Here is a 25,583-nt window from a genome sequence, read left to right as displayed (position 1 = left end):
AGTGACATGCAATAAGTATGTCAAAAACAATGAGATCTCAGTGATAAGTGTGTACGTCTATAGTAATTTACAGACTTCTCTGGATATTTGAAATACTTAATAATAAAAACACGAAAAAAATTAAGAGGGCTTCCCTGGTGGCGCAGTGGTTGAGAGTCCGCCTGCCGATGCAGGGGACGCGGGTTTGTGCCCCGGTCCAGGAGGATCCCACATGCCGCGGAGCGGCTGGGCCCACGGGCCGTGGCCGCTGAGCCTGCGCGTCCGGAGCCTGTGCTCCGGAACGGGAGAGGCTACAGCGGTGAGAGGCCTGCGTACCGCAAAAGTAAATAAATAAAGAGAGTAAGTAGTTTTTTGGCTGATAAGTTCAATGTAAAACAATCTATTTTATTTAAAATTCTCATATAGTACTTGATGCCATTAGCTGAAATGTAGCATTCCCCTCACAAATGAGGCGTCCCCAAGCCCTGCAACCCCCCTATCGCATTAGGAATTTGGAGTTCGTATACAATACTGACAGGCACTACCCTTCAGGAGGATTCAGAAAAACTACAGGGCATCAAGAGAGATGAGATAGAGGCGGTTTTAAAAACGATATTGCCACCCAAGAAAGTTCATTAAGAAAAGGAGAAAAGGGGAAGCTTTGGCAGTTTTAAATATTTGAATAAATACTTGAAAAAGGGATTAGATGTGTTCTGCATTGCTCCAGAGGCCAGAAATTAAAAAGAGTGCATCTGGTTCAGGATAAAGACCTTCCAACCAGTAATTCACAACAATGGTGCCTCTCACCAGGGGAAGCTCCTCAGCAGTAGAGATAGTCAGACAGCTAGTAAGCCCCTCGAACACCTCTCCTTCCCCACCCCCTCGGCCCGTCCAGACACACAGGACCCCAGGCTTAGAAGGGCTCTGTGCTTGTTTTAATGCTCCGCAGTCACCATTTTGAACTTATTAATTTTAGAACAAGGGACCCTGCATTTTCATCTTGCACTGGGCTGTGCAAATTATGTAGTCAATCCTGTGTGTAGATGCAGAAGAAATACTATAATCTGACGAAGTTGGCAGTGGTATTTGGTTGGTTAATGTAAAAAGGCAGTTTAAACAGGGAAACATAAAACTGTGATACAAATAAACCTTAAGATTAATGTTTTAACTTAAATCACATTAACGTACACTCCTTTACCAATATCGTGATGTAGGGTCAAGGCCGTTTAAAAAATCCTAGAGGGCTTCCCTGGTGGCACAGTGGTTGGGAGTCCGCCTGCCGATGCAGGGGACACGGGTTCGTGCCCCGGTCTGGGAGGATCCCACATGCCATGGAGTGGCTGGGCCCGTGAGCCATGGCCGCTGAGCCTGCGCGTCCGGAGCTTGTGCTCCACAACGGAAGAGGCCACAACAGTGAGAGGCCCGCGTACCACAAAAAAAAAAAAAAAAAACTCTTCTTTTACAATTATCTTTTCTATACAGAATTTAATAACAGTTTGTGTTTAACAATTTATCTTTTTTCTTAATGAATTGTTTTTTGGTTTTTTAAAAAAATATTTATTTTATTTATTTATTTTCCCTTTTTTTGGCTGCATCGGGTCTTAGTTGTGGCACACGGGATCTTTGTTGAGGCATGTGGGATCTTCTTCGTACGGCGTGCAGTCTGCTTGGGTTTCTCTCTAGCTGCGGCACACGGGCTTCTCTCCACTTGTAGTGTGTGGGCTTTCTCTCTCTAGTTGTGGCGTGCAGGCTCCAGGGTGTGTGGGCTCTGTAGTTTGCGGCACGTGGGCTCTCTCTTTGAGGTGCGTGAGCTCAGTAGTGGTGGTGCGTGGGCTTAGTTGCCCCGAGGCATGGGGGATCTTAGTTCCCTCACCAGGGATTGAACCCGCATCCTCTGCATTGGATGGTGGATTCTTTACCACTGGACCACCAGGGAAGTCCCAACAATTTGCTTTTTTTAAAAATAATTTGTATTGGGGTATAGTTGATTTACAAGGTTGTATTAGTTTCTGGTGTACAGCAAAGTGAATCAGTTATACATATATCCACTCATTTTTTTAGATTCTTTTCCCATGTAGGTAACAATTTGCCTTTATTAATAGATTTCCCCAAGGATCCCACTTGTTTTTTTGAACAAACAACTCACTTTTGGAACTAATCTTTTATCACTTATTTAAATGATATAATTTTACTAAGAAGTAAACCTGCATAAACAAACATGGGAACAAACTCTTGTTAAACATGGACCTTCCCTGGTGGGAGCTGAAACGGGGGTGGCGCTGGGGGGACAGACTAGAGTGTCATCTCCCAGCAGTGAGCAGCCAGCACGCCCTGGGCATCACCAGTGCATTTTACAGAGGGAACTGCGAGCACCACTTAATTCAGCGGGTCAAGTTCATGGAGGTTGGCTATCCTTCTGCAGAATTATCAGGCTTATTGCACTGTCTCCTGTTTGGGCTGTCCTGCTGAGGCTGATGAGTACCACTGCACGCCCATGAGAAAGCAGTGTGTTTCCTTGAGGCAGGTGTGTAAACTCCTCCTGAAGCTGGTGGACATTCCTGCCGCCAAGTTCAGAGAAAAGAGGTAGGTCTTTGGTGAAGGAACTATAACTCAAAAGATGATGGAGGGCTTCCCTGGTGGCGCAGTGGTTGAGAGTCCGCCTGCCGATGCAGGGGACACGGGTTCGTGCCCCGGTCTGGGAGGATCCCACATGCCGCGGAGCGGCTGGGCCCGTGAGCCATGGCCGCTGAGCCTGCGCGTCCGGAGCCTGTCCTCCGCAACGGGAGAGGCCACAACAGTGAGAGGCCCGCGTAACGCATAAAAAAAAAAAAAAAAAAAAAAAAAAATGATGGAGAAAGAGGCAGCTCACAGCTGTGGATATAGAGCTCAAAGGCAAGCTTCAGGGAGACAAGGGAATTCACATTTCTCTCTGGACCTGTCTTCTTAGGCCACCCAGTACACATGTGTGTGACGTCGTCCCAGGCAGTAGGAATGAGAAACTTCAGTCACAGGGAAGCAGGCAGAAAACTAAACAAGGAGGTGTCCTCAGAGTCACACACCAGGCTGACCTCTAGTAAACAACTGGGTAGGACCAGTTATCTAGTTGCCTGTTCCTGTGTGTCGCTGTTCATTCTGTTGTTTTTACACCACTTTCCAGCACTGCTTGGGCCAGAGCAGTAACGGGGGAAGGTAACTCCCAGTGCCAGCACAGAGGCAGCAGAGGTGACTAACAGTGAATCTCATAAACCCTATGTAGACCGCAGTGTTTCGGTCATTCTCCCCAAAGCGGAGTTTCTACCTCCAGCCCCCGCCAAGGAACTCCCATCTTATTCTGGGAAACTGCAGGACTGCCTTACCTTCTCCAACTGGCATTTCACAGAAGAAGTATCATAGTGGATAGGAGGCCAGATGAATTCACTCCAAAATAGAAAGAGGGAAGAACTTACTGAGTGCCTCTGTGGGCCCGCTATCACACCAACCTCTCCACGTAATCAAGTAACACTCATAACAGCTCTACGAGTTAAGTGGGTCCCTCTATGGGTAAAGAAGAAACTGAAGACTAGAGAGAAGAACTAACTTCCCAATGTCACACCTAATAACTGACACAGCTGGGATCCGAACTCGAATCTGTCTAATTCGAAAGCGGTCACTCCCTTCCCTACACCACACGGTCTCTATATGCTTCGGATTTGGAGAGTCTAAGAAATAAGACGGAGGATGTTTTATGAGTTTAATCACAAAAAGCAGGGACTGTGGAAAGCAGACACTCAAGAAACATGTAAAATTTGATTTTACCCAAATTTACCAATCACCAATCTGAAATCAGTTATTCAAATAATTATAGGAGATGTCAGCTAAAGGAGCCTGGAAGCTTGTATAGTAATTTCTATGCCATTTAATGTTTTTATTACCTCTACTTCTCAGAAGTTTGAAAAGATTTTTTCCTAGAAAGAACTCCATAGAGAATAAAGCCAATAAAGGGGAGAGGGTAAAAAAGGCATGGTCAGCACTGTCAGACAGCTTTACTAGTTGATAAACACTCTAGATATCACCACTGTGAGAAAACACTGTCACAACTCTATAGCCAGTTTACCAGGACAAAGGTTAGCTAAACAAGAAGTTATTTTACTACGCCTGCATTCTGAACATGAGGCCACCTGAAAGCCTACTTTAGGTATTAGAGTATCAGTCCCTGAAAACAAATTTACCGAGTTCAACTGCAATTAATGGACTTGAAATGGCAAGTTTTCTTTAACCCAATGAACATGAATAGTTTATGTCTTCTGTACTCTATTATAATGATAATAGTTCTAACTGTATCTACAGTTCTACTGTATAGTACTATCTTAGCCCACTCCATAATTTGTGTGAGAATTAGGCAATATTATGAAATGGAAAATATACTTCATCCTCTTTGGGAATATACATGAAGGCCCCTTGGTTACAATTAATATAAAGAAAATGTCTGCAATTAGTATCCAAGTTTTGTCTTTGCTAGGAATCCTTATTTCCCTTTGATCGAATAACTGGATTCAGAATTACTGGAAGATATCTCTGAAATTTTCTGTTCCCCAAACAATAAATCACAAGTCACTTTTCTAATGCCCTCAAACTTAAATGAACCTAGAATGTTGAAACACCATTCAGTTTTTACTTCTCAAATCTTCCAGGGCTACTGTCCTTTTCCTTCTGTGGTTCCTACTCACTTTGGTCAAAATGGGCACCAAGTTCAGGCAGCAAAGGGATCCAAGCTTTCGTAAACTGCTTAGATTCCCTGGCAGAATAAATGAGGCTAAAGGGAAGCATTTATTTGCCCTGATAGGAAAAAGGCAAGAAAGGCGCAGGATTTCTACTTTACCTACGTAGAGACAATCAAAGTTGAACAACCAGAACTTAGTATTCACGAGGCATTATGACTAGCGGCTATTTACAAGGTCCTACACTATCCAGCCCTCACTCCTACCTGGCTTTATTTCATATCACCCTCTCCTCGCTCACCTCTTCTGGCCACACTGGTCATCTTTTACAAAGCTCATCATCTTTGCACAGGCTGTGTGTCTGCCCGGGATGGCCAGGCTAAATCCAGGACTTCACTCAAATATTTCTCCCTCGGAGTGGCTCACTCTGCTCTTGAATCTAAATGAGAAGCACCCCCCAGACCCCCACTATTGGTTATTGTCTCTGTAGCACATTGCTTTTCCTGCACACTCCTCACAATTTGTAATTTCACTTCTACCTGTGTATTGACTTAATGTCTGCCTTTTCTGTGAGACTGGAGGCTTCACGGGGGCCAAGAACCCTGTCTCTTTTGTTCACCTGGTGTACCTGGCACAGCGTAGACGAGATGCTTTATTTATTGAGTAAATGAAGGAGGGCAGCTTCAGGGCCTGGATGACAAGTGTGGTAGAAGGCGCTTCTCCCCACTTCTGCATGAAAGCAACCACCACTCTGGCTGAATCACAAGAAGCCCCCTGGGACCTTCTGGAAGCAGCACCCCTGAGGTGAGCACTCAGGCCCTCATGCTGGCTGGTGACGTTGGTGAGGCTTCTTCAAGAGTCTCTTGGGCAGGGAACAAGTGGGAGCCAATGAACCTGCCACATGGTAACCAGCACTAACAGAGCGATTTAAGAACCCCTGGGACACATTCCTTTGGAGACTCCCAGTAATATCCCAAAGGAATATCTGTTACTATTGGCTAAGAACTATTTGGTCTACAGACATCTGATCTGCATGGGTATTTCAGGGTACACCAACAAGCCTGAGCTGTTCTATTTAATTATTGCAGATTAATCATGTAAACCCACTGTTCAGAGCTCTTTCAAGTGCAGAATTCTGTATTTATGATGTTAAAAAAAAAAATTCATCCTGAAAAAAAAAAATCACCTAATGACAATTCGTCACCTAATGACAATTTTCACGAGCACTAAATTAAAAAGCCAACTTTTCATCTTTTTGTGTTTTGTTAAAACTCCATGTGTTTTTATTTTTTTTAATTATTTATTTATTGGCCGCGTTGGGTCTTCATTGCTGTGCGCGCGCTTCCTCTAGTTGTGGAGAGCGGGGGTTACTCTTCGTTGCGGTGCACGGGCTTACTTGCTCCGCGGCATGTGGGATCTTCCCAGACCAGGGATCGAACCCGTGTCCCCTGCATTGGCAGGCGGATTCTAAACCACTGCGCCACCAGGAAAAGTCCCCAACTTTTCAGTTTTAAAGAAATCCTTAGAGCTCCAGTCTCCTGTGCCAGGGCCAAGAATCCCATGAGTCAGATAACCTTTGGCATTTTATCCTTCCCAAGAGTTGTGCTGTCCAAGTCATGTCCTCTCACCTGTATTCTACCTTTCTGTTAGATACCAGATTTCCAGTGTATGCCATTCTCACCTTATCAATCAGTTCCACTGACAACTGCAAGAATTAGAAGCAGAACAGTGAGAAGTCTGTGTGAGGAATGAACAGTCAGCTCACAGGGGAGGAAAGCAAGGCTACTGCCTAAGCCATTTGGAAGTCTCTCCCGTCCTTCTGACCCTGCGTATCACAGACAGATTAGAAAGTGCAGAGACCTGGCAGTAGAATTCTGACCCCGGATCCATCCCTCCAATGAAGAAAAGGATCACGAGCACACTGAGTTTCTAAAGACCCGGCTAACTTCACAGACGGGTAAGGAGGCTCAAAATCCATTATAAATTAGACCTCCTGGGGGCCTATTACTGAAAAGATGCTTTGAATTTGGCATTCTTATTTCAAGTAACAATCTTCTCGCGGCTGACCAAGTTCCCTAAGGGTGAAGATTAAGGCGTTAATCTTTGCCTATTAAAAAATTAGGCAAAATTTTAAAAAACCCACCCAAACCTGTCTGCCAGGTCTAATGGACAGCCTCTTCTTCACTTTCTGCCATAGTGTACTCTAGCCAGAAGGGGCATGGAGCCAGGCCCGCGGGTTTACATCCATGGCTATTCAAATGATATCCTGACTACAGATTCCTGCTGGATGGTTCTATGGCTCATCAGAGATGGGCATGTGTCACAGTCTATTAGAATGTGACCAATCGAGGCCTCTCCTTGTTTTCAATGAATCTGGGGTGAAACATTCTTAGACACCTTTTGGATGCTAAACGTAAGTAGTGCAGGATTAAGAAGAAGGTATTCTTAAGAGTCAGCAGGAAGGAACTCTTTGTTTTAGAAAAATGGTAACCAAATACAAGATATAGAATCAAGGTTAAGAGTGTAATTGGATATGAAGCCAAAAATAAAATGACAATAAGCCCACATTTCGTCAAAAATGTTGACCTAATTTTCTTTCTTGGCTTTAAAATGTTCTTGATTGGATATACAAGTTTATTTTCTGTTATAGAAGAAATTAGGAGGCAGTGACTTTTTTTTACTAATAGAGTAAAAAATGCAGCAGAGATTTGGCTTGGTATTAAGAGATCTGCTTGTCAATCTACTAACAAGCACAACTAAGAATCTACTTATATCTGCAATATTGTACTATTGATGGAATAGTTAAAATTCCACGGGCCAGAGATTTCTGAAGTGGGTAAACACACACACACACACACACACACACACACACTACAGCCCAAAACAGATCAATCTACTAATAAAATAGGTTGCTCAGCAAAAGAGCCATTTCCTTTAAATCCTATATACTTGGTAGTGTTAGAAAAATATATAATATCAGAAAAACTAGGTTTCCTGCACCAGATTAAACCTACTTTACTTCCACCAGAAAGACATTCTCAGTACAAGTAGGGATCGGTATTTGGGGTTTATTGTAATACTATAGTCAGAAAGTTTGGCTGGATTGAATGCAATCCTCAGGCGTATCTGATTCTAGACTTACAAGACAGATTAACATAAATTAAAACAGAACAATTTAAAGTAATTGAAAAAAGCAAGACTGACAGTGGATGTCTACAACTAATCCACTAGCAAGCTCTTGTTTCACTTAAGTGAAATTAAGCCCAGATCTTAACTGGAGTCTAACTTTATCAGTGGTTTTAAAGAGGATCCACAACTCCTGACTAAATAAAAAGTGACAAAGTTAATTAGAAAATCACAGCTTACGGTGTGGTCTACTGATGTACTGATTCATAATCATGTGATACAGAAACTGAGAACACCTTTGGGGGAAATTACAGATTTTATGCTTTTTAGAACTTCCTGGAAATAACCTTTGCCCCCATTTTGAAAGGTAATTTTGAATCACCCCCCCACACCCCCCAAATCAGATGTCTTTGTAAACAATAAGTCTGTCAACCCTTATCAGGATAGTCAATCATTTTCCATTGGAATCTGCAGATAAGTAAGCAGAGGGGGTGGCTAAGGCTGGCAGTGGGTTCAACCATAGGAGTAGGCAGCTTCTTTCAGGGTTCTGATTTGGTTTGCTAGGAAAACTTTCCTTATGTTTAATTTCCTTGAATTTTGGGGGACAGGAGGAGTATGGTCAAAAAGACTATAAAAATGATACTTTGTTAAAACAAAAATTGTATTTTACTTCAGTCTGTCTTCCTGTTGCACTTAAACAAACTTAAAATATATATTAACTTTTAGGTCTCTGACCAAATTAATGCTGAGTGTGTGTATGTGTACGTGCTTGTTCTTTGCATATTTATTCAGGCCTGGCTCCCAGTGTTCGACTGAGCAAACAGCTCTTTAAATATTTAAACAGCCAAACTGTGATTCTACCACCTTGCCAAAGAGTACAAATGCTGAATAAGATGGTCAGTCATCTAATGCATGGTACATTTTTTATATATATTAGATGGTCCAGCCTACCACTTGTAAATATTTTAAAATAATTTCTGTACACTATTTTTTCATATTAAAATTAAAAATAAATTTTCCTACTTAGGCATTAATACCTCAATAAGGATTTTTTTTTTTTTTTTTTCCCGGTACGCGGGCCTGTCACTGTTGTGGCCTCTCCCGTTGTGGAGCACAGGCTCCGGACGCTCAGGCTCAGCGGCCATGGCTCACGGGCCCAGCCGCTCCGCGGCATGTGGGATCTTCCCGGACTGGGGCACGAACCCGTGCCCCCTGCACAGGCAGGTGGACTCTCAACCACTGCACCACCAGGAAAGCCCTCAATAAGGATTTTTTAAAGAAAAAATGGTATTTGGAAAACCAGGAGCAATGAGCTACAATCAAATGGGCAGTGGCACATTTTTGAAAATGGTAACCCTGTGCCATATCAAACTGTTCAACATTTATTTCTAGTAAATATATAGAAGGAAAGTAATCAGTATAGTTCTCCCAAGCCACTTATAGTCCCTAATTCCCTAGCCTATTAAACTTAACATACAGACAACTTTTAATCAGGAATCACTCGACTGTACTTATTGACATCATTTAACTAACACTAAGCCTGTCTAAACCCAGGAAGGGCTTACCGAATTTTCTTCCTTTTTTAAATTATCTGTCCCCATTTAAAAATCATAGTACAGTTGCTTAACAGAGACACTATTTTTTAATGACAGTTTTCCTTCATTGAATTTCAACATCAATAAACATCACAGCATAATCACTGAACTGAATGTAAGATAGAATATGTTCACTCTTTTCCAAGACTTGCATTGTAAAAGTGCACGGCTGCTCAGTAAATCCTGGATCTCTCACAACAGACTTAAATATCCCTGGCTATAGCTGGGGGAACAAAGCACTTCACACATCCAACCATATGCTCACGAACGAGCAAATATTCTGTTGCTTGCGTACTTTGGAGCCTAAAGATACGTTGCCATTGTAGAGAAACATAAAAGGTGAAGGCCACCTGGAGGACCTACTGCACCCCAAGCAGCAGTAGTAGTTTTAATAAAACTGTAATGACTCATTATGGTAAAAATTTATACCAATGAGGCTCCTCCACGCATCTACACCATTTATACACACAGTTTTTAAAAGTTAACTGGCACAGTTTTAAAAGAGACTCCTAAAGGGGGAAGAGAATCCAGGCAGAAAAGCAAAGGAGATTAGTGAGATTAAAAAGCAGATACAGATGATAAAATGAGCTAAAAACAGTCTCCAAAGTTTACCACAAGCAGAACTGAAGAAGTAACCACAAAATTCTACTGTGTTTAAGAATCACCTGGGATGCTTGTTAAAAATGCAAATTTCTACCCTCTATGCCCAAGACTCCAGATTCTGTAACTCTAGGCTGGAATCAAGAAATGTGCATTTTAAATACGTACCCGAGGTAAGATTCTGATGCAGGCCATCTCACAGTCTATACTTCCGAGACAAACACTGTAACCCCAGCAAGCACTGGAAGACAGAAGGCCTTCGAGACCAACCACATTTCCTACCCAAGAGGCAAGACTCAAAAGTCATGTGAAAAGTCAATTCTTAAGAAAGAGAGAAAGAAGGGGAAGGTGGGCAGAGAGAGAGAGAGAGAGAGAGAGAGAGAGAGAAATCAATCATGGTGAATTACTCTTCAGTTTTGAGAGGGTACAATAATATTTCTGTTGCCCAGGTCATCAATTCATGAACTATTCCAGTGTTAAATTTCCCAAATGGAATTAAAATTATTCATTTATCCATAAACATATTGAAGTGCCTATGTGTGGCAAGGATGGTAGAGATTCAAAAAAAAAAGAAAACAGGCCTTGCCCTAAAGGTGCACTCAACCTCCTCACAAAGAGAAGGTGGGCGCCAGGAGCAGAGAAGGATGAAAGACACATGTTGCTAAAGGTAAAAATAGTTCTCTGGTGTTCAGGACAAGAAAAAGCTGTCCTCTAGATTTCGTTAGGGAGGGGGTGAGCATCAGAGAAGGCTTCCTGGAGGTGGCATTTACAGTGAATCTTTGAGGGCAGACAGGTTTTGAAAAGGATTCTCCATGTGCAGGAAAACAGCATGCCAGGGACATCAACAGAATGTCCGAAAGTCCACTGAGAGAGCTTATGGGAATATATAGCTAATATTAGCTTCCAGGGCCATGCTAACTAGTTACCTATCCCTCAAAGGAAAATTGTATAAAGAAATGCAGAAACAGAGCTCCCTTCTCAGGACACAGAAATTCCAACATCTGGTTCTCAACCCACTTAAAGGGGGAAAAAAAAAAAAAAAAAAGACATATGTTACAAAGCCAGGAAACAGTGGTGTAAAAACCCAGCAAAGAGCCGTCAGTAGGCACTTCCTCAAAAGGCAGCTGCCAAGCGGCTTCCTCTCCCACATTCACTCACTGTCAAATCTTGGACCCTGGAATGGGCCTTGGAGACAGAAGGAGGAGAGGTAACTGGCTAGCTTAACACACTTATCAACGTTCCTTCCACTGCTGAGGTCCTAACACTCATTCAACAGACTCACAAGTATCACGTAGCGTAAGGCGTGAAGAGAATTCAGAACTTTTGCTTTCTTTTCTACATGAATTTGTTTTTTATTTTCTCTCCTCTCTGCTTCTACTGCTGAGAAAACTGTCTGATGGGCTGGGCTGTTTCTGAACTAGGAGGCAAAGGGACCAAGTATCTCCGCTGCCTCACTGAGGGTCCCTCTTTGAAACAACTGGATCAAGGACTCACATCTGGTCTATTTGTCACCCATCCCAGCAAGGCAAGAGAAGCAAATTCATACATGCATCAAGTTTTGCATCTTGCAAAGTTAACTTACTTTTTAAACGAACACCCACCCAGGAGGGCTTGTCATTCTTAGTTCTGATTTACACAAGGCCTAGATATATTTTCTGTTTCTTGCCTAAGGTAGTGCTGCATTGAAGCACAACTGAACTGGGTTTATGGTTTCAGTCTACAAATGCTGCATTTCATTTCTGTGCTGCTCTGCTTGTGTGAGAAAGCAATCACTCCATGTCACTAAACTGCTCCTTCAGTCTAAATTCTGCTTTGTGAAGGTTGGCACTAAAGGCAGATTACCCTGAAGCTGGATGCTGAAAATTTTTTTGTAACATTCTGATGGCCACATTATAGTAAAAGTCATAACACTCACTGCACCGTAACATATACTATTGCTTTATTCAGTTTTTTTTATATTGCCCGAAGCATTCACTCTGATTCAAGAGGAAATTCTGGTGGGGGGAAAAAAAGGAACGTTTAATCTATTTAAATGTTAGCTGTTTTATATTATGGAAACTGAAAAAATACACACACAAGAAATCACCCAGACCTCTACGTGCCAATGTTCTCAATTGAACTGGACTATTTTTGGTGCAAACTTTGTCAAGTGAATGTATTTCATATTTGTGAAATGTCACTCGAATTCTGTACTCTTGAAAGCAAGATTCTTAAAATAATTGAATCCTATACTTAAAATAGCCTTCTTTAGAAAGTGTTAATGAGATATCTATATTTCAAGGTAGCATTTGTTTATCTCTAACAAGTTCCTGAGTGGCTACTATATGAAATGTACAGTTTGGGGCACTGGGAAAATAGCACTTAACAAAACGAAAATCCTGGCCTTCAAGAAACTTATGCTCAAGGGAAAATCCTATACAGTTAAATAATGAATAAATGAAATATAGCCTATTAGATGGGGGAGAGACTAGGTAAAGTACTTAAGTAAGGATGGGGGTAGAGAGTTGGGAGCGGGTTGCAATTCTAAGTAGGCCGGGCAGGGAAGGCCCCTTTGAGAGGCAGCATTTAAGCACTAGGAGATACCCAGGTGTACCTGGGGAAGGAGAATCCCAAGTACAAAAGCCAGTGTGGCTGGGGTGAAATGGGGAAGAGGGAGAGCCAAAGAGAGGGAAGGGTCTGAGAAATGACAGGGGACAGATCATATAGAGGATTGTAAGCCACTGAGATGTGGGATGGAGAGCTATTAGAGTTTTATTTAAAGCATTAATGTGATCTCGCTCACATTTTTTTATTGAGGTGTAATTCATATATCATAAAACGCACCCTTTTAAAGGGCACAATTCAGTGGTTTTTAGTATAGTCACAAGGTTGTACAACCATCACCACTTCTAATTCCAGAATGCTTTCAGCACTACAAAGAGAAGCCCAAGACCCCTAAGCAGTCACTCCCCTTTTCCCTGTCCCTCTCAGGCCCTGGCAACCACTACTCTATGTCCTGACTCTACAGATTTGCATATTGTGGTCATTTCATATACATGGAATCGTAATATGTGTGGCCTTTTGTATCTGACTTATGTTTTACCTGTATCTCTCTGGCTGCTGTGATGAGAATAAGCTGAAAGGAGGCAAAGTCATAAGCAGGGAGACCAGTGACTAGATGAGGCAATAATTCAACTGAGAGATGAGAGGGGTTTGAAACAGGATGGGAGATGGTGAATAATGGCTGGGTCTCGGGTACATTTAGATAGGCTGGATATTGACTATGAGAGAAAGAAAAGTCAAGGACAACTCTTAGGTTTTGGGCTTATGCACCTGAAAAGATGGAGCTGACATCAACTCAGGGTACAGGGCTGCTGGAGGGGCAGATTGGGAGGAACAACCGAGGCTGGTTCTTGGAGATGTTAATTAAACCTGGGACAGTGATTAGCCTTCTATGTGAAGATGCCAAAAAGAGAGCTGAATATGAGTCTGGAATTCAAAGGATAGGTCTGTGCTGGAGATACAAATGTGGGAGTTAGAGACTGGAAGGCATTAATACCATGAAACCAGATGCTATCACCAAGGATGTGAGTGACTAGAGAAAAGAGGAGAAATCCAGGGAAAGAGTCCTTGGACATGTCAATATTTCTGGGTCAGAGATGAAGAGGAACCAGCAAAAAAGACTAAAGGGCTTCCCGGGTGGCACCGTGGTTGAGAGTCCGCCTGCCAATGCAGGGGACGCGGGTTCGTGCCCCGGTCCGGGAAGATCCCACATGCCGCGGAGCGGCTGGGCCCGTGAGCCATGGCCGCTGAGCCTGAGCGTCCGGAGCCTGTGCTCCGCAATGGGAGAGGCCACAGCGGTGAGAGGCCCACGTACCACAAAAAACAAAAAATCACAACCAAAAAAAAAAGACTAAGAAGGAAGCATAAATAAGGTGGGAGAACCAAGAGAGAATGGAGTCTTAAAAACCAAATGAAAACACTTATGGAGCAGGGCATTGTCCACTATGCCCAATGCTGCTGACAGGTCACTGAGAATTAACCACTGGATTTAGGAGCGTGGCAGGCAGTCATTCACAGATCATGTATCTTCTCTCCCTCCATCTTGCTCACTCCACTCCGGCCACATCTATCTTTGCATTTGCCATTTTATCTACCAAGGGTGTGCTTCCCCAGATATGGCTTTGGAAAAAATAGTCTGAGTGGAGTGAGGAAGTTGACTGTAGTGAGTTCAAGAGACAGTGGTAGAAGAAGAACTGAAGTCAGGGGCAATTCTTTTGAGGACTTTAGTTGCAAGCGGATGAAGAGAAGTAGCTGTAATGGGAGGTGCAGTAAAGAGAGGGTTTTAGAATGGGAGACAAAAACATGCCCATGTGCTGGCAGGACAAATCTAGTAAAGAGGGAGGTAAGTGATGCAGGAGGGGCTGAGATGGGTTAGAGGGGACAGAATTAAACACATTTCACCTGTCTATCAAATAGTCAACACTTAGAATATAAATCATCTATTGATACAGGAAAAACAGGTAAGGGCAAGCTATTTTTTTTTTTCCCCCGAGAGACACCGAAACCAGTTAAAATTATCTAGGTCCCTTCTTCAAGGCTAAAGATACTGGATTAATTGTACACAGAGTGTCAGGTTCAGGATTAGGCTCTGGGCTTGGAATCACAAGATCCATGTTCAGGGACTATGACAAGTTAGAATAACCCAGAAACTTCTTTTGACCTCCCTTTTTTGTCCATAAAATATTGGTTAAAACCTGTCCTCTCTACCTTAGAGAATCGACGTGATGATCAAATGAAATATGCGGACATTGTGACTCCTGTGAGGTGTGGTCAGTACTGCTAGATAAGGAACAAGTGCACATGCTCAGTCTCTCTCCAACACTCTACACTTCAGCTCTAAGAAGGGGAAAAAGGCAAAATGAAAAATTTGGGGAAGAATAAATACAGCATAGAAAAACAGAAGCTTTCTGCTTATTTATTGTTTATTTATTATTATTATTTTTTTTTTTTTTGCGGTACGCGGGCCTCTCACCGCTGTGGCCTCTCCCGCTGCGGAGCACAGGCTCCGGACGCACAGGCTCAGCGGCCGTGGCTCACGGGCCCAGCCGCTCCGCGGCATGTGGGATCTTCCCGGACCGGCGCACGAACCCGTGTCCCCTGCATCGGCAGGCGGACTCTCAACCGCTGCGCCACCAGGGAAGCCCCAAGCTTTCTGGTTATTTAAATCACACTCAATAATTTGGACATGAATTATGCCTTAATTTCCACTTTAAAAAAACTCAACAATCCAAAATCCTCTAGCTTAGATTCAGCTGAGCCTGGGGCGAAAGAAGAAGTACACTAAATTTGACGGTAGGTCTGAAGCAAGATCATGATTAAATAAAGGTGTGACCTGATACTTCTCCATGGATCTCCTTCATTCTTCCTGTGCCCTACCACCTGCCACGATGACCTCTAATCAAAAGACCATGTGCTCCTCAACTTTTTTGCCAAATAGGAGACATTAGTGGGTGTTTTAAAATTATTTTTTATTTGTTAATTAATTTTAAATTCTGGCTGCTTTGGGTATGGACCATAGCTCTCTTTAAGGAAAATATACCAATACCTTACAGGGTATCTTGATCTAGCCATTAACTTTTCTCCTTATTTCTTCAGGTAAACTAAGACAGAGAGGTGTGTGCTCATTTTTTCAAATGAGAGAATCTACGTTTATCAACTGTTAACATAAAGAATTCTGAGATGGAACTTACTGATACAATAGATGCCAAAGCTGAATTGATCTTATTACTCAAATTCCCCTCACTTTGATCAGAAAACTGAGGGAAGAACTCAGCTGGCCATGGGACCTCACAAGGTTTTAAAGTAAAGTATGAAAGACAATATACAAGGAAATATATACACACACCTGTATGTCCATGTCACTTTCCTTTAAAATATGTCTCTATCTCTTTACACATGTACCACTTGGCAAAGGAAACAGAGCTCCCTTGTGAGGCCAATGTGTACACTTCATGTGTAATTAATCAGGAAAAGCTTACTTTTTTCTAATTACAAAGATATCTTTGTATCTACATTTATCAATATTTATATACCAATAACATATTAGATACTGATTCTTTAGTCAGAATTCCAATCTCCCACTAAACTCCCGGTTACTCTTATTTACATAAAACAATTCACTTTATTTTTTAATAAATTTATTTATTTTTGGCTGCACTGGGTCTTCGTTGCTGTGTGCGGGCTTTCTCTAGTTGCAGCAATCGGGGGCTACTCTTCATTGTGGTACGCACCCTTCTCATGGCGGTGGCTTCTCTTGTAGCAGAGCATGGGCTCCAGGTGCGCGGGCTTCAGCAGTTGTGGCACATGGACTCTAGAGCGCAGGCTCAGTAGTTGTGGGGCACGGGCTTAGTTGCTCTGCGGCATGTGCGATCTTCCCGGACCAGGGCTTGAACCCGTGTCCCCTGCATTGGCAGGCAGATTCTCAACCAATGCGCCACCAGGGAAGCCCAAACAATTTACTTTATAATGATGTACGTTACAGAGATTCTAAGAACAAACTATTCTTTTTTGTGTGTGTGGTACGCGGGCCTCTCACTGTTGTGGCCTCTCCCATTGCAGAGCACAGGCTTTGGACGCACAGGCCCAGCGGCCATGGCTCACAGGCCCAGCCGCTCCGCAGCATATGGGATCCTCCCGGACCCGGGCACGACCCCATGCCCCCTAGATCAGCAGGCGGACTCCCAACCACTGCACCACCAGGGAAGCCCAGAACAAACTATTCTGATGGGTAAGTACATCTACCTCAAGCTCCCTCTTAGTGACACACTCTAGTATTTTGGGGGAAGGATTTATTTCAAGTAAGTGATTTTTTTAAAAAGTTAAAACATATCATTTAAGGGGCCCAAGCTATTTCAAGGATTGGTTTTGATTTGAATATTTTTAAAGAAACTTTTATAATACTATTATAGTGTTATTATAATTATATTATATATAATTAATATAATGAACATAATGTCATAATTAATATTAACTCATCCTTATTACTTAGGGTCTTCATTACCAATATGCAGTAATAGGCTACATTATAAAATCTTCATAAACTCAGAATTTGCTGAAGAGTGTGGAGTCCTTCACCCTCACCCTCACCCTAGGGAGAATCAGGCTATGCTTTTTCTTAGATGACACTTTCTGCCTCTACACAGCTTTTCTGCCTTGCTTGGCCAGCAGTCATTTCTTGCTCCTATCAGCATGCCTAGAGCTAGCAGGCTCCCCTATTTCCACGCAGCTTTTTCTTGATTCTAAAAGTAGTAGAAAGAGCCACAGTCTCAAAGTGTGGTGATTCTGCCACAACCCAGCTGCATGGCCCTGGACAAACCACTGAATCACTTTAGGAATTCGCTTCCTTGTCTACACAATGGTAGAACTGGCCTGAATGATCGTTAAGTCCTAACCAACCTAAAACTTTATAATGAATGAACCTTACTAAGAGCTAGGAAAAAGAATAGAGAAACTCAGAGAAAGGACCTCAGAAGCTCCCATACTTTGCTGCATGGAATTTATAGTATCTTGGGTTTGCTATGTCATGGACGTTTCAGTCTTCTAGGTTCTTTGTTTTATCTCCAATAAGTGACGTTCTGCATTGGATAAATCACATCCAGACAAATGGAACAGAATTACATTTAAGAGCTTTTGAAACAGGAAGTTAAATATGACTCTTAAATATACCTATTTCACATAAAAGAACTCAAGAAATTTTCAGAAATTCACAGAATTATTCCTTTATGAAAACTTTTGTTTCTAAGTGCATTTCCATTTGATGTATCAACAAAATGACACTACATGCATTAAAAAGTGACTTACCTATAACTACATCATGACCATCGACTAAGCCAGCAGAGAAGAGCTCCTGAGAAACGCCGTCTGCCGTATCTGCCCAAACGTGAAATGAAGGTGTGTCAGTAACCATACAATAAAACCCCAAAATCCAGTACAATGTAAAATATAGATTTTTCATTTAGAAAAATCACCCATGTGTGTTTCAATTCAACAATTCAGATTCTATCAGGAGGAAAAATCAGAAGCAAAATGTGAAATACTTTTGCCACGTACAATTTGCATCCTGCTCTTTATTCAACAGAGGTTTTACAAACTTATTGTTTCATTTTTATTGAACCAAAAAACTATTACCCTTTGTCTACTATCTGAATTATTCTCAAATGCCCCTCTAGAAGTTAGCTCATAACTGTTCCCTATGAACACTGCTCTTCTTTCTTGCCAAGGTAAACTCCAGCCACCATCAATCCTTTTCTATCATTAGTAGCTACTGAGTTAGAACTTATGGCAAAGGTTGAAGACGTAGCATTTGATACAACCTTATATTTGGTACAAACAGCCTATGAGCTTGTTGGACTATTAAGATGAGCTCTTTAAATTTATGCTATTAAGAAAATCCTTTAACATGACATTGATCATTTGATAGCAACAGACTCATTCTCTTAGAAAATGTGGTTGGATAAAAGAATGTAGTTTCTCAATGATAAGTGACAGGAGTTAGCAATCTCATAAAGATGGGACTGAACAGGCTGTAGCAAGTGAATATAACTGAAATTACTTAATTGAGAGGTTATACACGAACACGATAATAGTGAGACGTCTGTTTGAAGACTTTGTAAAGGGAAATTGATAAATTGCCATGTGCTCAAAGAACCATTATGAACCCCTACGTTTTCACAAGGGAGATGACATGGTCTCCATGGCAGCCTGATATTCTCACAAATAGCCCATACTATAGCTGGATAAGAAGAAACTGGGAAAGCATAGCTCCTGAATCAAACAAGCACCTAAACTGAACTGCAGTTTGCTATGCCAAAGCCTTTCCTCAACACAGACTGGGTTTCCCTGCTTAGTCTGTATTTCACATGTGGTGATTATGTAAGTGGGCTCAAGTGTGTGGGGTGTATGTGTGTGTACCTGCATGAGCACATAGTTGAAGGTACAATTATCTTTCACACTGGGCTTTAATGTGCTTATTAGCCCAGGGTCTGACTCATAGTAATTACTCAACAAATGGTAATTGATGATGATGGGGCAGCCAAAGGTCATGTGAAATGCTCCTTACACCCTTGTGCTCTTTCTCCCTCATACATGGCCCTATTTCCTAAATCTCCAATAACAATTTGAGAACTGATATATATTCTTTGTACTTTCAGAGAAACTGTGGTATTCTATCATTTTACTCATTCAGTGAAATGGAATGAAGAAAATGGAAAAGAAAAACATAGAAATCTTACTAAATAATGAAATTCCATACAAGGTGCGCTTTAAAAAAAAAAAAAAAAAGGTGGGCTTATCTTGGGCCTTGTCCTTAACTGTTAGAAGTACAAGAAACACCTTATAAAATTCTCTCAGAGATAAAACCTCTCATAGCATGGAACCCAAGGTAGCATAATGAAAGGCTCTATTCTGAAAATGATGTAGCTTTAGAACATTCAGCCTCACAATCGCCATCTTCCTGGATGCCACTAGAAACTTCAGGAAAAGAAGCCTATTGAATTAAAGTGCCTGCCTCGTAGACACCGGGCACAGAGTAGTCAGTGGTTAAAAGCAACTGGATGTGTTACCACCATCTCTAAAGTATCAGTAAGATCTTACACTTGAGTAAGGAGCTATAATCAAAGAAAGTAGCTGAGAATGGAATAATCAACAAAGTCACATTGAGGGCTAGCACTAAAGCAGTACGGAAGCAAATTAACGTTCCCAAATGATCAAAGTGTACAGCACCTCTGACTATTTTCAGGACTCTTGGGTACCAAATGAGTCATATTAAAATAGCAAAAGGGTTGTGCTGGTTGGTCAAAATGGAAATATTCCTTGTCTGTGTGTGTGCCATTAAGCAGTTATTTTTCATGCATGTTAAGTAATATATCAGTAATAGTTTAGAACAAAAACTTGAAGGTAATTGGTAATTTATTTTTCTTTAAGCTGCTTGACATTCCTAATGTGTAAACGGGTTAAATAATCATAATCACGTACGCCCTGCTTTCTAGATCATTACAGCAACATAGTAAACACAAAGGGCTTGCCCTCAAATGACGACAGAATATTTGATATGTTCCTATTATACACTCAATGACGTATATATTTATCTGTGTATACACCAGAGACATAGTACACATGGTATGCATGCACAGATCGAGCGCAAACAACATCTCAAATGCAGACAGCATCAGTAATCACAGAGGTACAGTGATATAGCTATGGTGTTTCTGAAACTAAACGGCTGTGCCCGCTCCCCAGGGAAGGCCAGCTATCATCAGGAAGCGAGCACTATGGTTTCTGTCTGGGCAACAAAAACAGAGACTCTGAATCTAACCATGGCAAATGAGGTTGCCAAAGCTAGCACAAAGGGCCAGGTAACGCTGATAAGGCCGTCTTATCCCCAGCAATCCTCAACTCAGAAATTCATTTCCTTGGTACCTTTGAAATTAAAATTGATTCTTATTGCCACTGTCAATCTTACACAATCAGATGAAAAGAAACCCTTAAAATAAGAATTCTTTTACTTACTATACTTGAAACATTTATTATATAATTGCTAGATTTTATTACAGTATTGGCTGCTCCATATCTTTATATTATGACAAAATAGCTTTTTGATAACAGCAACCGGCAACTGTTTAATTTCACAGACTGACTCTAAATTGTCAAAGATTGCCCCCAGAAAGAAAGATCAGTTAGGAAATTCACCAGGGCCTTATTCACATTTCTTTTGTAAAAAGATATGTTTAATTTAATTCAAATATACTGGAAATCATGAAATCTTTGTGTTTACAGGGGATTAGACATCAGGGCCAGTGAATCTATGACTGACCACCTATGGCCCAGGAACATATTCTGTTTGGTGGGCACTGAACCTGAATGTATTTAGACAGAACTCTTTGGTTTTCTGAAGTTCCCACCATTCACTTTGGCTCCTGTAAGCATTTGAGTTTGTGTCTTCTTACAGTTGGTAACAGCAGGGAGGTCAAGGAGTTAACTGATTGACTAGCTATCAAGCTAGAAAGTTTCGGGTTTTCAAATTTTTAGCAAATACAATTTATTTAATGGAATAAAAATTTACGTGGAGTTCTAATACATAAAATAGAGAATGTTATTAGCTTACATATATTAATATGTTCAAATGTATAAGACTAATGAGACATTGAGGCTGTTTTCACGTATATAAAAGTCTGAAACCAGAGATCAAGCTGAACAGCTCCAGTCTCAGCATTAGCATCTGTTTTTCACTTCTCTAGATTGTTTTGGTTATGAACTAAAGAGTGCAAAGAGCAATTTTTGTTTAACAACTGAAGTCGTGATCTCCAAAGCCTGTATCCAATAATTAACCAAAATGACTTGAGATTCTCGTGCATACCAGGCACCTGCCAGGTGCTAGAGACACCAAGAAACAGGACATGGCTCAATGACTTCCAGGCATCCAGGTGCTAAAAGAGCAACCAGTCTAGCCTTGAAACTATTTTAATAACTACTCAAAATACTAAAATTATATTCAGCTGCAAGACTAGCACTGTTCCTACCAAGTTTCCTAGCGGTGCCTGCAGCAAGTAGAGGCCCATATACTCCTCAGCACAGGCTTCGTGTAATCTGAACCGACAACAGAGAGGCAAAGTATGCTACCTTTTGGTCTGATGTCACTGTTTGTTGCTCAACCCTAATTCAGACTGCTACGCACGTCTCATCACACTCATCATAATGTCTTTTAGGCCCCGAATCACCACACCAGCACTTCTTTTCATGGTCGAGCTAACAGATGTAATTTATAAGTGTGTATATTCTGTGCAGCACGTGTCACTGGAATTCATGCAGTCAGTAGTGGGTTCAGTTTGGATTCCCCACAATTATTGCAAATCCTTCCTTTCTTCCTTCCTTCCCTCCTTTGTTTTTAGAGAACACATTTTTGAATAGCAAATTATAACCACATGCTAGTAATTTCTGAAATGCTCTTGGTAGCAATAAAATGATAATTTCAATTAAAGCTTACCTCTTCCTGGAGTAAACTCAAATCGTATATCATTAAGTTCCTTTCTGGAATTCCTGAAATACATAACAAATAGCACATTAAAATCTAATGAAGCAGAGTTTAACCAAACTAAATGTATTCCAATTTTTACAAGATGCTTCTGACATATAGATAGCATTTAATAGTTGTGGGTTACTTCTAAATACTTCTTCCACTGGAAGAGGCAGTTATGACAAGAATAAAGGGAGATATTGTTTAACTGATTGAATTTACCTTATACAAACATGATTGTATCACAAAATTCCAAAACTAAATGCTCCTTTTATAAAATCTACACTAAATCAGTAACCTTAAATTTAATTCCATAATTAAAAATTTCAGAAGCTTTTAGTCTAGCATAAATAGTATTCAATACATTTTTCATATCTTTCCTGGGAAAATAGTATTTTATCAAATTATTTTTTTAAGTTTTTTTTTTTTTTTTTGATGTGGACCATTTTTAAAGTGTTCATTGAATTTGTCACACTATTGCTTCTGTTTTTTGTTTTGGTTTTTTGGCCGAGAAGCCTGTAGGATCTTAGCTCCCCGACCAGGGATTGAACCCACACCCGCTGCATTGGAAGGCAAAGTCTTAACCACTGTACCACCAGGGAAGTCCCCTCAAATTATTTTTAAAAGTGAAACAAACAAGGAAGATAGCCTTAGCGATAAATTTCACAACAGCACTATACATTAAATCATACAACAAAAATGTCCAGAATAAGATGTGTATTTTGTTGTTAAAAATTTTATCTAAATAAATAGAGGGGGACCTCTGAATGTTATGAAATTGCCCACTGAATATATAAAACTTTTAAGAAATTTAAAATGCTTACATAAAACTACAATAGACACATTATGTACATTCAATCAAAATATCAAATGACACTGGGGAAATATGGAACAAATAAGTATCTAAGATATGAGTTTTCCATTCATATTAATTTCAAGACATAATAGTAAAGGCCAGTGAGTTATAATTAGAATGGTTTTATTTTCTCATAAGAACACTAAAATATTATGAGTAACTCTCGACAGATGCTAGAATTAAAGTTAATTAAAAAAAAAAACTTTTAGGAAACTGCAGTAGGACACATGAAATAGTAATTTCTGTATGCATTCAACCCTTTGCTCAGCTGCCAAGAGTGCCAGAGACAGAGACAGAGATGGTCTGAACACCAAGCCCTGAACATCCTCCTTCCAGTGCCAGGAAAGTCTGATCAAACCCTTTGATACTCTAAAACTCTGGTAATATCTCCTGGTCTCTAGGTACAGTGCCCGAATCTTGATGATGTCAGTCTATGGGCCCTTTTTGGTCCATAGCCTGATGGTGGTTCTTTATGTCCTACCACATCCTACGACACCAAGTGTGAGGAGGCCCAGAACGATGACAAAGGCATAGTACCAACTGAGAGAAAGCCCTTCTCCCAGTGCCTAAAGAAGCTGACCCAAGTCTAATACCTTCCACAACCAGAGAGGTAAAGGGTCAGGAACTCCAGAGACAACCAAGCCCAGGCTACCGACATGAGAGCCTGGAACCTCAGCATCTCCTTTCAGGTGTCCGCACCATGACTTTATCGCTACTCCCCTCGAAGACAGAATGGGAACTAGCGGACATTAGCAATTCCTATAGCTGTGCTTCTTTCAGGACCTTCTGAGAATCTGAAAACTGTGAAAATTGTGAATGCTCCCACTAAAAAAGCAGACACATGACCGACACATGAAATTGCAGGCAACTGTAGATGGTTCAGAGATCATCTTGGACACCAGGGAAAGCAAGCCTGCCCTGGAGGTGGAGTGGGCCATGAACAACCAGTGCCTGCACTGGAAGGGCTATCTGCATGTTGCCTGAATCTTCTTCATAAACTACAATGTCACCACACATTACACAGTGTTTTCATATCCGTCAGCAGTTCTCAAACTTTTTGGTCTTAGGACTCTTTTACATTCTTAAAAAGTATCAAGGGCCCCCTAAGGAACTCTTGTTTATGTCGGTTGTACCTATCAATATTTACTGTATTAGGTATTAAAACTGATAAGTTTTAAAATATTTATTAATTCACTTGAAAATGAAAATAATCAGTCCATCACATGTTAATGTCAAAAAAAAAAAATTTTTTTACATAAAATTATTTTACGTTCCAAAAGAAAAACAAATCAGTGAAAAGTATGCATTGTTTTCTATTTTTGTAAACCTCTGTAATGTCTGTCTTCAGGTAGCTGGATTCTTATATTTGCCTTTGTATTCAATCTGCTGCAGTATCATGTATCATGTAGCCAGCTACTGGAAATTCTACTGTATGTATGTGAAACAATGAGAGAGAAAAAGGCCGACACTTTCTTAATATTATTATAAAAATAGTTTCCACCTCATAAGCTCCTTGAAAGGGTCTCAAGGACCCCCCGGGGGTTACAGGACCACATTTTGAGAAATACTGATACCAAATTTCATCTGATCCTGATAATAAACCTTTGAAATATACAAAGCAGGTATTAGTTGTTTCCCATTTTTTGGTATTCAATGGTTTTTTTTTTTTACAAAGTTAATGAGTGGCAGAGTGAGGAGCAACAATTCCATACTGGAAATACCTAACGCAAATACAAATGTTCAATTCCCTTTAACTTTTGAGCGAAAATTAATATTCCCCAACATTTTACACGTTACTGTAAAAAGATCAGCAAGCGTTCATTTATGCCTTCGTTTTGTGTGTTGTGCATCAGCAAAGGTTGAATTAGGACTACAACAATTCAAAAAGAAAAAATAATCACTAGGAAAGCAAGTTATTTTATAGTGTGTTGAATAATGAAATGACAGAAGGAGGAAAAATGAAAAGGAATTAGGTGTGACCATAATTTATGCCATTGTTCCTTTCCTCTTTTTCTTTTGATCGGGCTTGTCTAAATTAGTTTGTTCTACTAAGGTCATGAGCAGAGAGGTATGAGAACCATATCCAACATATCATCATGCACATCCTTATTCTTTACATATCAATCCCACAAAAGTAATACATACCCAACATCCATAATCTTTATCTACATCAACGGTGGCTCAAGTTATGGAGGTTGCCTAGTCACGTCATTCTTTTATGACTCTGAACCTAAAACACCCACCTTTGAAAAGATCACAGTGATTCATGGTGTGTAGTAGACTTGTCCCATCAGGATGAAATATAGTTGGAAAAATGCCTAATTGGATCTAACTACTGAAGGTCATCCTTTCACAAAGAATTAATCTTTTTTGGACTCATACTTAACACCTTTAATTGAAAGTACACTTACTTTAATTGATATGGCACAAGATACTCCTGATTTAAGGGAAGCTGAAAATAGGTATGATTTAAAGCCAGACACTATGTCTGTGCAACTTTCCAGAAGAAACGTTAATAACTTGAGAGCAACAGTTTCAAGACCCAGGGGACCTTTAATAACTCTTATTAAAAAAACTCTTTCAATCCTAAAAAAAAGTCCCAAAACAACAAACTCTTCAACTTGGTAAGGCACAATCCCTTATTTCTTATTGGAGTATATACTGCATCACAGACGCAA

At 40.8% G+C, this 25,583-nt stretch overlaps 1 protein-coding gene across 1 annotated transcript in view; it reads right to left on the bottom strand.

Moving 5' to 3' along the window:
• The window catches only part of STK39 (serine/threonine kinase 39), a 307,498-nt gene that overhangs the window by 40,793 nt on the left and 241,122 nt on the right, over positions 1 to 25,583 (bottom strand). Inside the window, exons 15-16 of the mRNA XM_032638323.1 lie at positions 22,020 to 22,072; positions 17,840 to 17,908 (exon numbers count right to left, since the gene is read on the bottom strand). Of these exons, the coding sequence (XP_032494214.1) occupies positions 17,840 to 17,908; positions 22,020 to 22,072 (122 nt within the window). The remainder of the gene's footprint in view (positions 1 to 17,839; positions 17,909 to 22,019; positions 22,073 to 25,583) is intronic.

Source organism: Phocoena sinus, chromosome 7 (genome assembly GCF_008692025.1).
Source record: "Phocoena sinus isolate mPhoSin1 chromosome 7, mPhoSin1.pri, whole genome shotgun sequence".
Taxonomy (NCBI): Eukaryota; Metazoa; Chordata; class Mammalia; order Artiodactyla; family Phocoenidae; genus Phocoena; species Phocoena sinus.
The sequence above is the reverse complement of the archived record's forward strand: the minus strand, read 5'-3'. Positions and strand labels throughout refer to the sequence as shown.